This window comes from Sus scrofa, chromosome 3 (genome assembly GCF_000003025.6).
Source record: "Sus scrofa isolate TJ Tabasco breed Duroc chromosome 3, Sscrofa11.1, whole genome shotgun sequence".
In the NCBI taxonomy this organism is placed as follows: Eukaryota; Metazoa; Chordata; class Mammalia; order Artiodactyla; family Suidae; genus Sus; species Sus scrofa.
In genome coordinates, this window is record NC_010445.4 from 107,516,575 (window position 1) to 107,534,450 (window position 17,876).

A 17,876-nucleotide genomic window follows, 5' to 3' on the forward strand; every position below is an offset into this window, starting at 1 on the left:
TCTGGTGTAGGCCGGTGGCTACAGCTCCGATTCAACCCCTAGCCTGGGAACCTCCATATGCCGCGGGAGCGGCCCAAGAAATAGCAACAACAACAACAACAACAAAAGACAAAAAAAAAAAAACCCGGACAGAAACTACAACAACAATGTAGAACAACATTTTACGGATTTTTAAATTTTTATTTACTTATTTATTCTTTTAGGGTTGCACTCAGAGGATATGGAAGTTCCCAGGTTAGGGATTGAATTGGAGCTGCAGCTGTCAGCCTATGCCACAGCCACAACCATGCAGGATCTGAGTCACCTTTGTCACCTACACTACAGGTCATGGCAATGTTGGATCCGTAACCCACTGAGCAAGGCCATGGATTGAACCTGCATCCTCATGGATTGCTTTCCTTACCCACCATGGGAACTTCCTGGAAATTTCATTTTTTAAATTTTTATTAAAGTATAGCTGATGTACAATGTTGTGCCAATTTTTACTGTACAGCAAAATGACCCAGCCTTTCATGTATATATTCTTTTCTTATATTATCTCCCATCATGCTCTGTCCCAAGAGACTGGAAATAGTTCCTTTGCTATACAGTAGGATTTCATTGCTTATTTATTCTAAATAGAACAATATTTTAGTAATGAACTTCTTGGATGTAGGTAAAACAGAATGTTTCACTTACATTTATATAACATCACTTTACAAAGTGGTTTCATCTATTTTATCTCATTTGATTCTATGAAGAATTGTTAGGTTCAGAAGAGGTACTTATACACGGCAAACAAGTATAGGAACCAGGTTTTAATATTTATCTAATTCCAAATATAGTCTTTCTTTACTACAAATGCTGTATTATTCCTAAATAGGTACTGCCTGTCTAAAAATGTTGATGTCTTACAAATGGAATTTGCATCACATCTGTAAAAAGAGAGTGAAGTAGCTGTTCTTTATTCTTCTACATTCTAGAACTAGAATTTTATAACTACTATCTCCCTTAAACTTCAAGAAAGAAAGGAAGGTTGGAGACTAGCACTCTGGTGCTTTTCCTATAAATTTCTTTCTTTTGAAAAAATATTTATCAACTATAAGAAACAAATACACAAAGATGAATATAATAAGATGTTGTCTTTGAAGAACTCAAAAATCTGTGTTTAATGGTAAACAAAATGTAAGGCAGGATGAAGTACCTAACAAAGACATAATGGAAGCAGATGAGAGGAGTCCCCAACGAAGTTTGGTACTGCAAGTCCAAACAAGAGTTCAATGTTGGAGTTCTCATCATCACTCAGCTTGGATTCAGCGTTGCCGTGGCTCTGGTGTAGGCTGATTGGGCCCCTAGCCTGGGAACCTCCATATGCTGGGGGGGGGACCTAAAGAGACACCCCCCCCCCAAAAAAGAGTTCAATGTTGTTCTCATTCTTTTAATTTTCTTTTAATTTGTCACACTCTCCATATTGCAAATTTCTGTTTTAATGATGGGCCATCCTCTTTAGAATTTTAAATTTCGTATCAAACCAGCTTTTTGCAGTATTTTGAATGTGTTATTTCGTATACTTTCTTGCTATTTCAATTTCCAGCAGTTATTTATTTTTATTTTTACTGTTTGCCCTGCTCTCTGCTGCCATGGCCTGTTCTCTGAATGTTTCAATTAATATGTTGTAAATGTAAAAACTTGAGTGAAGCTTTTTCTGTAAACCACACTAATAACTTTTCTCTAGATTGAGAGAAACCTGGCCTATAGTTAATTTTTCTGTGCTATTTCCTTCAGCAATCATTTTCATATTCTGTCCTTTTCCCAGTAGTATCAGTTACTTAATTGAAATCCAATTTTGAATATGAATCAATTAAATATATGCTGTGTAAATATGATGTACCAGGCACTATGTGAAGCATAAAGATATATAAAATAAGATCCCTATCCTAAATTTTTCTTCTTGTTTTGTTTTTTGTTGTTTATTTATTTTAATTTGGAAGGTTTTTTGTTTGTTTTTTTAATGGCCACACCCATGGCATATGGAAGTTCCTGGGCTATGGATGCAATCCAAGCCACAGCTGTGACCTATGTTGCAGCTGCAGCAACACTGTATCCTTTAACACTGTATCCACTGTGCTGGGCCTAGGGTTGAACTTGTGCCTTTTTTTTTTTGTTCTAAGGGCTGCGTCTGGGGCATATGGAGGTTCCCAGGGTAGAGGTTGAATCTGAGCTGCAGCTGGAGCCTATGCCAAAGCCACAGCAACGTGGGATCCTTAATCTACTGAGTGAGGCCAGGGATGGAACCCACATCCTCATGGATACTATCTGGGTTCATTACCACTGAGCCACAAAGGGAACTCCCTGGCAGTTTTTATTGAGTGCTTACTAAGTATTGGGAGATATCTATATATAACAATGTACATAACTGGAGTTCCCGTCGTGGCGCAGTGGTTAACGAATCCGACTAGGAACCATGAAGTTGCGGGTTCGGTCCCTGCCCTTGCTCAGTGGGTTAACGATCTGGCGTTGCCGTGAGCTGCGGTGTAGGTTGCAGACACCGCTCGGATCTAGCGTTGTTGTGGCTCTGGCGTAGGCCGGTGGCTACAGTTCCGATTCAACCCCTAGCCTGGGAACCTCCATATGCCGAGGGAGCGGCCCAAGAAATGGCAAAAAAACAAACAAACAAACAAACAAAAAAATATACATAACTATTCTCTTTAGTTTTCCTAGTTATTCTCTGGTTTTACTAGATTACATTTACCATTCTTGAAAAACATTTAATCTCATTTTGAATTCACATATGTACCAGTCAGTTTCTACATCCTGTACATAAGCATCTCCATTTTTGCATCAGTTCTACATATGTTCAGAACATATCAGTACTACATGAAAAATCCAAAATGCCATATGGTAGATGTTACCAATCACAATACTAATCAAGTATACATTATAAAACTTTTAAAATGTACCTAAAATGTACTTACAAGTCCAGCTCCTAAACACATTTTATTTACTTTAGATTTTTAGTCGTGTAGTCTTTACAGAGTAGTAAAATGACTTTGTATTCTACCTTAAAACATATTAATGTTATAATCACAAATATTTCCATATTTCTAGTGTCATGCTTTATTCTATTTTATGGATATGCCATAATTTAGTAACCAAATAGTTTATATGAAATTTAAAATTTTCAAGTTATAAAGTGCAGATACAAATGTGATTATTGACTCTAAGGCAGGCACTTTAATGTATCACTTATATTTACATAAAATAAGTGGAACTAATTGGAATTAAAACAATCCAATTTACTAGATCCTGTTTGTTGCTTGCAAATGTGTCTGGGAGGCAAATTATCTTTTGTATTTTTACAAAAACAATACTATTGGAGTTCCCTTGTGGCCCTGCAGGTTAAGGATCTAGTGTCACTGCAGCAGCTGGCGTTGCTGCTGTGGCAGGCGTGGGGTCCCTGGCCCAGGAACTTCCACACGCCTCAGCAACAGCAAAGAGACGAAACGAACCAAAAAACCCATTGTTAAAAAAATACAATAGTATCAACAGTATCACAGTTTGGAAAGCCAGTTGCACATTGCTAACCTTGATACAAATGTAAAGTAGCACTAACAGTGCCTATTCACATATTTAAGGACTTGAATAAAAGCTTACTACGAAACCCTTAAACATTGTTTCTTCCCTCAACTTTGGCTTTAGAGTAAAACATTGATATTCTTTCGTAGACTGTTGAATTTGGGTCTGTGATTTTTCTAGCAAGAACTATCCAGTAAGTTAAGTGGTTTCGGCTTCTCGAGGCAGAGCTTTGGTAGAAATTTTCAGGCAGCACCGAGGGCTGGCCGACCGAACCCCTTCCAGTTGGCCTGGTTACTGTATCTGTAGCTGGGGTGGCGCTTGCTCTGGGTAGGCAGGTCGAGGAGCGATTCTTTCGCAGATCTCGGAGGCACACCTTGATCATGACTCCACTAAAAGCAGAGGGCATGGTAGACTCAGAACCGTATGGGTCCCTCCCAGCCCGGGGCCGCTGGGGAGTTCTGCGCAGGCGCCGCAGTCGTGCTACTGCCGTCACTTACGGCGGAAGCGGTTTGTGCTGGGAGTTGGTGGTGCGGTGCGGGTTCTTGGGAACGAACGTCTTGGGCGCGGGTAATCAGCTCCCTTTCCCCTTTCCTCTTTCCCCCACCTCTACTCGGCTCTTGCGATTATCGCGGAGCTTCCGGACCTGATGCGGGCACTCAGTTGTGGACTGTCTCACCTGCTCCCCTACTGCGCCGGGTGCTCCCGCGCCCAGGTGGGGGTGAGGGGCGGGGTCGGGGGCTGGGCTGGACTGCATCCTGGAGTCTTGGTCTGAAATCTCCCGAGTAATTTACGGTTTTTCTTGTTTTCCAAGACTGGTATCCGGGGACTGTGACTTGCAGGGTCCGTCATGGAGCCAGAGCAGATGCTGGAGGGACAGACGCAGGTACCAGGAGGCCCTGGATTCAGGGTGGCCGTGTGCGGCAAAGAAAGAGTGGCTGATGTTTCTGTGACCTGTGATTTGTTTTCCAGGTTGCAGAAAATCCCCATTCTGAGTACGGTCTCACGGACAATGTCGAGGTAACTTGCCCAGTTCCTATGCCGTATCTTTATGTCTCTTATGAGCTGGAGAAGACTTGGGACCTATTTTTACCGGGCTGCTTTGCACAAAGGAAAACTTTATCGTCGTGAACCAAGTAGTATCATATTATGGGCAGCTCGTTTTATTAGTGGTACTTCTATTTCGTGGTGTGCAGACGTACAAATTAGCTCAGAGTTGAGAGGTTGGACTTCGAAAATGATTTAGAGAAGTAAACATACATTACTAAAGGAGACTGTAAGAATTGTTTTTTGGGGGGCCATTAGTTCATCTGTTGGAATATTGCATTGGAAAAACTGCACATCAGAATTAAGAAACCCATTGTTTTTTTAGAATTGTGTGCTGGCGAAGTCAACTTTTAGTAAATGTTGAATCTTTACAGATGTCAGTAGTAGGTGTTGGCGGCTATAACAGAGAGTAGACACTCTTTTTACCTTACATGGTTGGTTAGTCTGAATTCAAAGAGTACATGTCAAAAAAAGTGCAAAAGAAGGTTACTTTTATAAAGCCTATTTATATATGTGCTAAGAGGTTGCTATCTAATAGTAAAAGTTACTTTGTAGATGAGTGAATAGATGCTGAAACAATTGAATTAACTAGACCTAGGTGGGCTTGACTAAGAAAATAAAGAGTTTCTAAAGATGTGTGTGTTTTATGACAAAAAAAAAAAAAAATGACCTTATCAGTAATTAAGTTTGGATAAATGAGAGTAGGAGCATTTCCAAGCAGAGTAATAATAGTAACAACTGCTAATACATATTTAGCCCTTTCACTATGTACCAGGCGTACTTCGAAGTAACTTAACATTTTCAGCCTGTATTACAAGGCTCAGAGAAGTTGAGTAACTTGTCTAAGGTCACCAGGAGGTAAGTTTAGAGCTGTGTGTTAAACCTAGGCAGGTTGACATTTTTGAGGTGGGATTAAATTAAATTGCTGATCTTGACCAAGTCCTAGAGTTTGCTGGCATGTGGAGTGACTACTCTGTCTGTAAAATTGCTGGGAATGTTTATTGATTTGATACCATTTTTAAGTGAATCTCTTTTCATATGCAGTTTTTTGGTTTTTGGTTTTTTTTTTTTTTTTTGTCTTTTTAAGGCCTCACCCGCAGCATTTGGAGGTTCCCAGGCTAGGGGTTGAATTGGAGCTGTAGCTGCTGGCCCACACCAGAGCCACAGTAGCCAGAGCCAAAGCAATGTGGGATCCGAGCTGCGTCTGCAGCCTACACCACAGCTCATGGCGATTTCAGATCCTTTAACCCACTGAGCGAGGCCAGGGGTCAAACTCTCATGGATGCTAGTTGGATTCATTAACCCCTGAGCCACGACGGGAACTCCCATAGGCAGGTTTTAATTGAACTGCTATGCTGAATCAGGTGAGGATATTCTACGCCATTTAGTGTTTTAGTCATTTAAGAGACTTCTTTTTAGGCATCAGCACAGTCTTTCCTTGATGGTGCTTATATATGGAGGCAGAGCCATGATACAGTAGAGCAATGATACTGAATGCTTTTACTCAAACTCTCAGACCAATTTCCATGGTAAAGTGAGAAAAAAAAAATGAGAGTGGAGTGATTGTTTGATGATGATACATTATTTGGTAATTGGTTTTCTTTTCAGAATTTTAAAATGCCATTCTTTTATGTGTTAATGTTGATAGTAAAGTAAAAAATTATGCTTATTTATTTCTAAGTTTTTACTAGGTAAAATAAAGTTAGCAAGACTTCATTTATTGCAATGTGTGTGTGTGTGTGTGTGTGTGTATTTTTTTTTTTTGACTGTGCCCGTGTCATGCAATAGTTTCTACGCCAGGGTTGAACCTGTGCCATGTGGTGGCAATGCTGAATCCTTAACCCACTAGGCCACCAGAGAACGTCTATATTATTTTATCTTTAATTTGTTTGTGATATCTCTAAGTCTGGAAATCACTACTCTACAGCTGCTGCTGATTTCTTATGGTTCCATTTTATTTCCTTTATTGACTTATACATTTTTAGTTTTTTTTTTTTAGGATTTATACTATGAAAGTTTAATTTCCCACAAGTTACCTTCAAATGGTATCATATAATATCTTCAAATGGTACCGTATGTATTGTGTAAGGCCCTTACAACAGTATCCTTCCATTTCTTCTCTTCTGGCTTTTATGCTATTGTTATCATATACTGTACTTCTGTATATGTTATAACCCTTCAATTGATTACTTTTGTTTTTTTCTTTAAAGAAGTCAGTTATTGGAATTCCCCTCATGGCTCAGTGGAAATGAATCTGACTAGTAACCATGAGGACACAGGTTCGACCCCTGGCCTCACTCAGTGGGTTAAGGATCTGGTGTTGCTGTGAGCTGTGGTGTAGGTTGCAGACGAGGCTCGGATCTGGCATTGCTGTGGCTGTGAAGTAGGTTGGCAGCTGCAGCTCCGATTTAACCCCTAGCCTGGGAATCTCCATATGCTGCGAGCGTGGCCCTAAAAAAACAAAAAATCAATTCTCTTTAAAGAGATTTAAACAGTAATAGAAAGGAGTGTTTCATATTTATTCATATGGTTTTTCTGGATTCCCCATTCTTTTGTGTAGATCCAGCTTCCCATCTGGTATCATTTCCCTTCCTTCTTGAGGGGCTTTCCTTAATATTTCTTGTGGTGGAGGTTTGCTGATAAGGAATTCTTAAAGGTTCTGAATGTCTAAAAGGTAATTATTTTACCTTGTTTTTGAGGTATTTTTGCAGAGTGTAGATTTGCTCCACTGCCTTTTGGTTGATATTGTTTCCTATGAAAAGTATGCTATCATTCTTATTTCTGCTTCTCCATGTTGTCTTCTCTTGGTCCTTTGAAGATTTTTTTTTTTTTCTTTTTAGGGCCATAGGTGCAACACATGGAAGTTGCCTGGCTAAGGTCGAATGGGAGCTACAGCGGCCAGCTTGTGCCACAACCACAGCAATGCCAGATCCAGGCCATGTCTGTGACCTATGCTGCAGCTCTTGGAAATGATGGATCCTTAACCCACTGAATGAGGCCAGGAATTAAACCCACATCCTCATAGATACTAGTCAGGTTCTTAACCCACTGAGCCACAATTCCTGGCCTTTTAAGATTTTCTTGGAGTTCCCGTCGTGGCACAATGGAAACGAACCCTATTAGGAACCATGAGGTTGCGGGTTCGATCCCTGGTCTCACTCAGTGAATTAAGGATCTGGCGTTGCCGTGAGCTGTGGTGTAGGTCGCAGACAAGGCTCGGATCCCATGTTGCTGTGGCTCTGGCGTAGGCCAGCAGCTACAGCTCCGATTGGACCCCTATTCTGGGAACCTCCACATGCCGCTGGAGCGGCCCTAGAAAAGGCAAAAAGACCAAAAAAAAAAAAAATAAGATTTTCTTACTGGTTTGAAATAATTTGATTATGGTTGTCTTGGGTTTTTGTTTTTTTTTTTTTTTTTTTTTTTTCCTCCTCACCCATGGCATGTGGAGGTTCCCAGGCCAGGGATTGAACCTGTGCCACAGCAGTGACCTAAGTTGCTGCAGTGACAATGCCAGATCCCTAACCCACTGTGCCACAAGGGAACTCCCCATCTGGTAATTTTTATTGGAGGCTGGGCATTGTGGACTTTATCTTGTCGAGTACTGGTAATTTTTATATATCTTCAGATTTTTTTTTTTTCTCTTTTTGTCTTTTTTTTTTTTTTTTTTTTTTTGGTCATTTCTTGGGCCGCTCCCGTGGCATATGGAGGTTCCCAGGCTAGGGGTCAAATCGGAGCTGTAGCCATCGGCCTACACCAGAGCCACAGCAACGCGGGATCCGAGCCGCGTCTGCAACCTACACCACAGCTCACGGCAACATCGGATCATTAACCCACTGAGCAAGGGCAGGGATCGAACCTGCAACCTCATGGTTCCTAGTTGGATTCGTTAACCACTGCGCCACGATGGGAACTCCCAGATATTTTTGAACTTTGTTCTAGGACAGTTAAATTTCTTGGAAACAGTTTGATCCTTTTGAGGTTTGCCTTTAAGCTTTTTTAGGGACCAGACGAGCCTTTAGTTTAGGCTTAATTTTTCCTCTTGTGTATTCTACCCAGTGATTCATTTTGAGTTTTCCCCCTCTGGGTCACAGGAACATGAACTACTCCTGACCTGTGTGAGTTCCACAGATTATGTATCCTGCGTTTTCCAAGGTTTTTTTTTCTTTTTTATTTTTTTTAATACTAGCTTTTATGAGTTCCTGTTGCGGCTCACTGGTAACTAGTATCCTAAGGACATGAGTTTGATCCCTGGCCTCGTTCAGTGGGTTAAGGATCTTGCATTGCCTCAAACTGTGGAATAGGTCACAGACTCGGCTTGGATCCTGTGTTGCTAGGGCTGTGGTGCAGGCCAGTGGCTACTCCGCCAATTTAGCCTCTAGCCTGGGAACTTCTATATGCTGAAGATGCAGCACTTAAAAAAAAAAAAAAAAAAGACAATGTTAGCTTTTATTAGCATAGTTACATAGAGGGAGGCTTTGGAACAAGATTTAAAGATATGTAGGTAGTTTCTTTGTATTTTTGGTACCCTCCCACCCAGCAAACTAGTTAACCATTCTCAGATCCCTTTTTTTTTTTTTTTTTTTTTTTGCCTGAGCCTGTGGCATGTGGAAGTTCACGTGCCAGGGATTGAACCTGTGCCACAGCAGCAACATGAGCCTCTGCAGGGACGGTGCCAGATCCTTAACCCACTGTACCATGAGGAAACTCCCCAAGTGTTTTTTTTCCCCTGGCCTTGGGTAGTTTCTTCACAATCATGCTCTGAGAAGTACTCACTTGAAGGCTGGAAGGCAATCTCTTAGTCTGTTTCTGTGCACCTCTCCTCTCTGTGAAACTCTCCTTTTTAGTACTCTGCCCTGCAAGTTTTGGTTCAGTTGGTCTCTTTCAATTTTAAACTCTGTCTTCTCAATTTAGGGAGACTGAGAGGGTCTGCTTGGGTTCCTTCTCCCTGGGTTTCATTGTATAAGTTCTCCAAGTAGGATGCAGTAAGCTGGGGCAGTCATAGGCCTCATCTCATTTTTTTCCCCCCATTTTTGTGATCATTGTTCTGCACTGTTAAAAGCTTAATCTTGTTTTTTATATGGAACTGTAGGTAATGGAGCACAGATATGGAGGAGTGGACTGTAAGAGAGGCCAACTATAAGTAATATGTGGATTTTTGGCTGAGCAGAGAGGTTTGGTGCCCCAAACCTCCGTGTTGTTCAGGGGCTAACTGTATATTTTTCCAGATTAATTCAGGATTTTGACCTAAGTAAAATTAAGCATAGCAATTGCACATAGTGGATATAAAGTAAGTGTCTAAATGAAATAAATGAGAGGAGTTGGTCAAGGAGTTTATTATAGGATCTATCAGTTGCTTAGGCATTGCTGTTCCTTAGTGAAGGAAGGCACCGGAATGTCATGTAACTCACTAGTTTTAATCGTGTATGGGTATTTGTTGCAATTAACTGATAGATAATAAATTTCTTAATTCATGGCCAAATAGATGGCTGTTTCATACATTAAATGTCTAGATAATTATTTTTATTAAATCCAAAAATTAGATTGAAAAGATAAACAAAACTAGAAGTACCTGACATAGTTCTGGAAAGTATTTCGGGAAACCATGTATGTTGTAGTTATATGCCTAAAGTTTTTTTCTCACCTTTTACAAAATAAAATTTTCTTAAAAAATTGTGTAGAATTTTTTTTTTATTATTGACTCATATCCAGTTTGAGTATAATTGGGGAAAAGTTCATTTAAATGAAAGTGCTTTTAGTAGTAGTGTTTTGTCTTTGAGATAGCCAGTTATTTCAGAATTTCTAAAATGGTGGAGTTCTCATTGTAGCTCAGCTGGTTAAGAACGTGACTAACATCATGAGGATGAGGGTTCAGTCCCTGGCCTCACTCAGTGGGTTAAGGATCTGGTGGTGCTGTGGGCTGTGGTGTAGGTCACAGATTCAGCTTGGATCTGGCATTGCTGTGGCTGTAGCTGTAGCATAGTCTGGCATCTGTAGCTCCAGTTCGACTCGTAGCCTGGGAACTTCCATATGCTGCAGATGCAGCCCTAGAAAGAAAAAAAAATCTAAAATGGTAGATTTTCAGAAGGTGGCAAAGTTTTTCAGTAAAGTAGTTTTTGCTACTCTGGAGGTCAGATGAATCTATACGAAATGCCCAGAATTTGGGGGACTCTTAGGAGTAGGGGGTATATGTCATCATTTCCTAAACATCATTTAAATATCATTTAAATATGATCTATTCTGTATCAATCATTTATGCTTTTTTGGCTACTATTGATATTTTTTTCTTAAATTTGTTTACTTTTGAAAATCATAATTACATTTGTTTAAAAACATAGGCGTTCCTTGGTGGCCTAGTGGTTAAGGATCTGGCATTGTCACACTTGTGACTTGTGTCACAGCTGTGGCTGGGGTTCAGTGGGCCTGAGAACTTGTGCATGCTGTGGGTGTGTCCAAAAGAAAGTAACGTAAGTGGGAAAATACTCTCATTGTAGTAGAGGGTAACCACAAAAATGAAATCAATGAATATGAAACATTGCTAATAAATTTTGCCAGTTGAAGTCTCTGAGCCTGAAGCATGCTCTCTATTAAGAGGGGAGTTTAGCAAGTGTTACAGAAGTATTTGTTTGCTTGTTTGTTTGCTTTGGCTGTACCTGCAGCATGTGAAAGTTCCCTGGCCCTGGAGCCAACCTGCACCATAGCAGTGACCAGAGCTGCTGCAGTGACAACTGGATCCTTAACCTCCTGCACCACCAGGGAACTCCCCAGAAGTGTTCAAGTCATATTAGTATCAAACTGAGAGGATGCTATCTGTGATGAAAGAATTTAAACAGGTCTAGTTTTCTCACAGTGATTAAGCACTACTTAGTGTTGTGTCCAGATATTTTGATGCATACTGTATAAAGGTATTCTCATGAAAAAAGAAAAAAAGGACTTGTATTTACTCCTAAAATGGCAGAAAGAAAGAGAAAAAGTGTAGGATCTGGAGAAATGACATTAAAAGAATGAGATATTATGGTGCCTTTAGATAATAATGGGATGAAATTTAGAGATGGGTCTGGTTTTATTTTGGCAGATTTGCAGTTCAATCCCAGCTTTCTAGTCATTGATTTACCTTTTCTTTCTTTCTTTTTTTTTTTTTTTTTTTTATCTTTTTAGGGCTGCACTTGCAGCATATGGAAGTTCCCAGGTTAGGGGTCGAATCAGAGATACAGTTGCCAGCCTACACCACAGCCATAGCAACATAGGATCGCCAGCCTATTCCACAGCCATAGCAACACGGGATCCAGGTTGTTTCTGCAACCTGCCCCACAACTTAATGGCAATGCCAGATCCTTAACCCCCTAGGCGAGGCCAGGGATCGAACCTGCATCCTCATGGATACTAGTCAGGTTTGTAACTCATTGAGACACAACGGGAACTCCCAATTTACCTTTTCTATTAGTGTTATATTTCCATTAATTTTGGTTTTTGCATGCAAAATAGTCTAGTTATTTTTTAATATTCATGCTTTTTTTTTTAATTCACTAGAGGATAGTAGAAAATGAGAAAATTAATGCAGAAAAGTCATCAAAACAGAAAGTGGACCTCCAGTCTTTGCCAACTCGTGCCTATCTGGATCAGACAGTTGTGCCTATCTTATTACAAGGACTTGCTGTGCTTGCAAAGGAAAGGTAAGGTAGTAGTGTCTTTAAATGGACTTATGAGAAAAAGCAAAATAAAACTTCTCTAGTTGAAATATCATTAGTTATGTATAGTTATTTTTTTACCATACAAAGAATTTTTTTAAAGAAGTCAGCATTAATCTCAATTCAGACACTTATTTGTCTGCTAGTCTTAGATTATATGCATGTTTGTGATCATGGTATTCATGTTTTTGTTTTGTTTTGTTTTGTTTTCCTTTTTAGGGCTGCACCCGTGGCATATGGAGGTTCCCAGGCTAAGGGTCTAATTGGAGCTACAGCTGCTGGCCTACACCACAGCCACAGCCATGCCAGATCTGAGCCATGTCTGCAACCTACACCACAGCTCATGGCAACGCTGGATCTTTAACCCACTGAGTTAGGCCAGGGATTGAACCTACAACCTCATGGTTCCTAGTTGAATTCGTTTCCTCTGTGCCACGACAGGAACTCTGGTATTCATGTAATTTTATATCTCCTTTTTACTTCAAAGTATAACATAAAACTTTTTTTTCATATCTCTACAGAGCCTGTATGATTGTAATAAAATTAGAGTAATACTACAATTAACTCAACCAGTTTCTTGTTGTTGAACATATAGGTCCAATTTCCCTTGTTATTATTATCGATCACCATGCAATTTATCTGTTTTCATACCCTTTTGCTTTTTTTTTCCCCCCCTTTATTGGTTGCCCCAAGGCATATGGAGTTCCTGGGTCAGAGATCATAACCAAGCCACAGTTGCAACTTAAGCCACAGCTGTGGCAGCGGCAGATCCTAAACCCTCGGTGCCTGGCAAGGGATCAAACCTGTGTCCCAGTGCTCTCAAGATCCCATTGTGCTGCAGCATATACCCTTTTGCTTTTGTTTAATTACTTTCTTAAGATGAGTAAACGAGAGTTAGTTTGCTAGTTCAAATGACATGACTATTTTTATGGTGACTAACAAATAGCATCATATTTCTCTCAAGAAGTTTCTCATTTGTATTCTTCCAGTGTCATCACAGCCTCAACAGCATGAGTGTTATAAACTTTTCTTTGGCCAAGTTGTTTTAATTTTTATTTCTTCGTTAGCAAGATTACAGTTTTTCTCTCTTCTGTACATGTCTTTCCCCAGTAATTCTACCTAATTTCTTTTTGTATAAATAAATCCAATAGGAAATTTTTTGTAAGTTACATAGTCAGCATTTATTGGGTTTAAATTACGGTTTCCCGAAGACTGATAAAGAACACTGTAGCAAACTGACATAACTTCATAAGAAACTTGAAGGAAATGCCTTATCTTACACTAAGAGTGAGTTATTGATTTAGAGAAGGGATATTACTTAGTTTTAAATTTAAAAACAAAATAAGCATTAAATATTTATTTTGGATTGTTATATTTATAAAGTAGGATTTATGTATAACTACAAGATATGTCTTGGCTCTTCTACTGTCAGTTAAAATATGGTCATCTTTTATATGTTTTTAATCCCTTCTCTAAAGAAGGCCAATATATTAGAAATTCTAAATATTACTTTAAATGATAGAAGAAAAAAATTTGAAGATGTTTTTAAGTAATGTACTGTTAGTAAATACAATTTATTTATTCTTTGGTCTTTCTAGAGCTGCACCTGCAGCATATGGAGGTTCCCAGGGTAGGGGTCAAATCAGAGCTGTAACTGCTGGCCTATACCACAGTAACAGCAAGCCAGATCCGAGCCACATCTGCAACCTACATCACAGCTCACAGCAGTGCTGGATCCTTAACCCACTGAGCAAGGCCAGGGATCGAACCTTTATCCTCGTGGATGCTAGTCAGATTTATTTCTGCTGAGCCATGATGGGAACTCCAGTAAATATAATTTTTTTAAAGATTTTTGTCTATTATAGTTGAGTAAATACACTTTTTAAGTAAGGTGTCCTAGCAAAATAATTCATCAAATTAATCATAAATATTATGTGATGAGCTTTGTTTCTGGTTAGCTCAAAAGGCTGTTTAAAGTGCTAAGAGACATTTTAAGATCATTGTAAATTAATTCTAAATATTCCTTTTTATAGTAGGGTTTATAGAAATAAACTTGTCATCTTCACACTTATTTTATCAGAAGAATAACATATGTGAAAGTGATAAATATGAAATGAACCTCTATTTATTTATTTATTTATATTTATATTTATTTATTTTGCCACCCCATGGCACATGGAGTTCCTGGGCCAGGAATCAGATCGATCTGCAGTTGCAACCTAAGCTGCAACTGTGGCACCACTGGATCCTTAACCCACTGTGCCAAACAGGGGATCGAACCCACATCCCAGCGTTCCCAAGATGCTGCCAATCCCATTTTACCACAGTGGGAACTCCCAACACCTCTTTATCTTATTAAAAATTTTTTCCCAGTTTTCTGGAGAAAACAATCGACATACATCACTATATAAGCTTAAGATATACAACATAATGGTTTGATTTACATATATGGTGAAATGATTATTACACAGGTTTAGTTAACATTTATTATCACATAAATACATGAAAAAGAAGAGGAAAAAATTGCTTTTTGTGATGAGAACCTTAGGTTCTACTCTTTCACAATTTTCCCATGTATCATGCAGCAGTGTTAACTTTAGTCATCATGTTGTACATTACACCCCTAGTACTTTCAAGTGGAATTTTATACCTTTTGACCACCTTCCTCCAACTCCCCTTCCCCCCACCTTTTAATTTTAAAAAGTGCTTAACTTTTTAGGTGTGCTGTGTAGTGGCAACATTATAATTATTAGTGATTTAAATATCTGAAGTCACAATACCAGTGACTTTCTAATAAGAAACATAACAGAGCTTATTGTCCAAGTGAGTATTGCTTCCTTAATTAGTCCCTTGGGGAGTTCATCTAGCCATGGTATCCATTTCCAAAACAAAAATATATTGTTTCCATACTCTTTTTTTTTTTTTTTGGCCACACCCAAGGCACGTGGAAGTTCACTGGCCAGGTATTGAACCCAAGCCATAGCAGTAACCACAGCCACAGCTGTGACAATGTCAGATCCTTAACCTACAGAGCCATCAGGGAACTCCTTGGTTTTGTACTCTTATCAAAGGATAATACTTAGAAAATTATGGGAGTTCCCATGGTGGTGCAGCAAAAACAAATCTGACTAGTATCCATGAGGATGTGGGTTTAATCCCTGGCCTCGATCAGTGGGTCAGGGATCGGGTGTTGCCCTGGGTTGTGATGTAGGTCACAGATCTGATTCAGATCCCACCTTGCTGTGGCTGTGGTGTAGACCAGCAGCTGCAGCTGAGTTTCAACCCCTGCCCTCAGAACTTCCATATGCCATGAGTGTGGTCCTAAAAAAAAGAAAAAGAAATTACATATATCATAGATATAGCTTGATGCATTTTCAGAAACCAAACATACTCACATATTTCGCATTCAGATCAAGAAACTGAATACTCAGAGTTCCCGCTGTGGCACAGTGGTCAATGAATCCGACTAGGAACCATGAGGTTTCTGATTCAATCCCTGGCCTTTCTCAGTGGGTTAAGGATCTGGCGTTGCCGTGAACTGTGGTGTAGATCACAGACTCGGCTTGGATCCCTCGTTGCAGTGGCTATGGCGTAGGCCAGTGGCTACAGCTCCGATTAGACCCCTAGCCTGGGAATTTCAATATGCCGCAGGAGCAGCCCTAGAAAAGGCACACACACACAAAAAAGACACTGATTACTGGAGTTCTTGTTGTGGCTCAGTGGGTTAAGAATCTGATGGTATCCATTGAGGATGCAGGTTTGATCCCTGACGTTGCTCAGTGGGTTAAGGATCTGGTGTTGCCACGAACTGTGATTTAGGTCGCAGATGCAGCTCAGATCTGGCCGTTACTGTGGCTGTGGTGTAGACCGGCAGCTGTAGCTCTCATTTGACCCCTAGCCTTCGAACTTCCATATACCACAGGTGCAGCCCTAAAGAGACAAAAAAAAAAAAAAAAAGAAAGAAAGAAAGAAAGAAAAGAAAAGAAACTGAATATTGTGAGCACCCCAGAAGCCACCTTTGTGACTCCTTCAAATCAGTTTTCCCCCTGGGGTCATCATCCAGTTGTCAATGAACTTTTGAAGCTTGAGTTCATAACCAGATTTAAGCCGTAGAAAAATTTGTCTCTTTAAACTATGTTGTTGTCTAATTTGTTTGCCCGTGTCATTTACCATACTTACTATAAATGGCCTTTGAGTATAAAATGGAAATTAAACTGAAAAAGTTGTGTTTTCTTTATGGAACAATACATTTAAATAAGCATATCTCGAATATAAATTTCTACATTTTGGATTTCTTTTCCCTTACAGACCACCAAATCCCATTGAATTTCTAGCATCATATCTTTTAAAAAACAAGGCACAGTTTGAAGATCGAAACTGACTCATTGGGAAGAACAGAACAATTTGGTTTCTACTGTAGATTTACAAGATTAAGAGGCAGCTTTAATTGCCATGATTGCCCCCTCCCTTGGAAGTATAAGAACCTTCATGACAGCAGAACTTATTTCCAGAATTACAGAGAAAAACATACGTCCCTTATTGATTTAATCACATACTATTTAATGAGTGTATTCGGTGCAATTTTTCTCAGATTGTCTTTATCTTTGTTTTTAAAATGACCCTCAAAATAAACTGTTAAAACATTATTTTAAAGTAGTTTTTATTTTGTATGACAAATGCTTTATATGGTTTTATTGTTTTCATGTATTACTGATTCATTAGATTGCTTAGAGTGTCTTAGAATGCTGCAGTTTTACCACAGTGTGAAAATACACCAGTCAAGTAGAATATGTGAAGAAAAAAAAAAAAAAAAACCCAGCCATTTTTTCCTAGCATTGTCCTTAGACCTCTTAGAAGTGGGATTTGTGCATCTTCAGTTTTTAGCAGACAACACAGTGATCCTAATGCACAATAAAGTTGGAGTACTATCACAAGCATTGCAGAGGGTATTTGATATCCTTCAATGGTATCACCCTTTTTGGCTGTCATTTATTTAATGGCTATCATTTATTGTAATTCTGCTATGTGTCAGGCACAACTTTTTATTTAAATTATCTCTGATGCAGCAACTGTGCAAAGTGGATATTGTTATTCCCATTTTGCAGATGAGGAAACAGATTGGGAGCTGTTAAGTGAGTTGCTCAAGACCACACTGCTGGTAGGTATTTGAACAGGCATCCAAGTCTCATTCTACTAGTTCAGTGTGTTGCTGGTAGCTAAGTGAGAAGTACTTGTGCTGGTTAACATATTGCTTCTTTTTTGCAGTAAAAAATACCAGCCAGTTCTTTTTGGGGGTCTGCTTAATTTATCCTGTATGAAGAAATTGAGATAATGCACTAGAAAAGAGAAAATTGTCTGAAGAGAGCCAGGAAGGAAAAACATTCATTAGAGCAATGGTTTCTCAACTGGGAGTGATTTTGAGCCCCTTTCCCCAAGGGACATTTGGTGATGTCCAGAACCATTTTGATTGTCACAACTGATATAAGGTGGGGTTTTACTCGTGGTGGGTGATGGCCAGGGATGCTGCTAAATATCTTAACAATGCACAGGACTGCTTGCCATCCCATTATCCCCAAAATCATCCAGCTCAAA

At 39.5% G+C, this 17,876-nt stretch overlaps 1 protein-coding gene across 2 annotated transcripts; it reads left to right on the forward strand.

Moving 5' to 3' along the window:
- DPY30 (dpy-30, histone methyltransferase complex regulatory subunit) lies at positions 4,067-16,930 on the forward strand. 2 transcript variants are annotated; one of them, NM_001244925.1, is given in 5 exon segments: positions 4,067-4,122; positions 4,367-4,438; positions 4,525-4,572; positions 12,127-12,269; positions 16,593-16,928. In NM_001244925.1, coding segments are annotated over 4 exon segments (300 nt in total). In that variant the 5' UTR covers positions 4,067-4,122; positions 4,367-4,402; the 3' UTR covers positions 16,666-16,928.

Excerpts from the sequence above, each read along its gene's own strand:
- DPY30 (XM_005655249.3), top strand. The coding sequence starts at position 4,403 with ATGGAGCCAGAGCAGATGCTGGAGGGACAGACGCAG. Across the intron at positions 4,573-12,126 it reads GTCTCACGGACAATGTCGAG|AGGATAGTAGAAAATGAGAA; the intron begins GTAACTTGCCCA and ends TTAATTCACTAG. Across the intron at positions 12,270-16,592 it reads GCTGTGCTTGCAAAGGAAAG|ACCACCAAATCCCATTGAAT; the intron begins GTAAGGTAGTAG and ends TTTCCCTTACAG.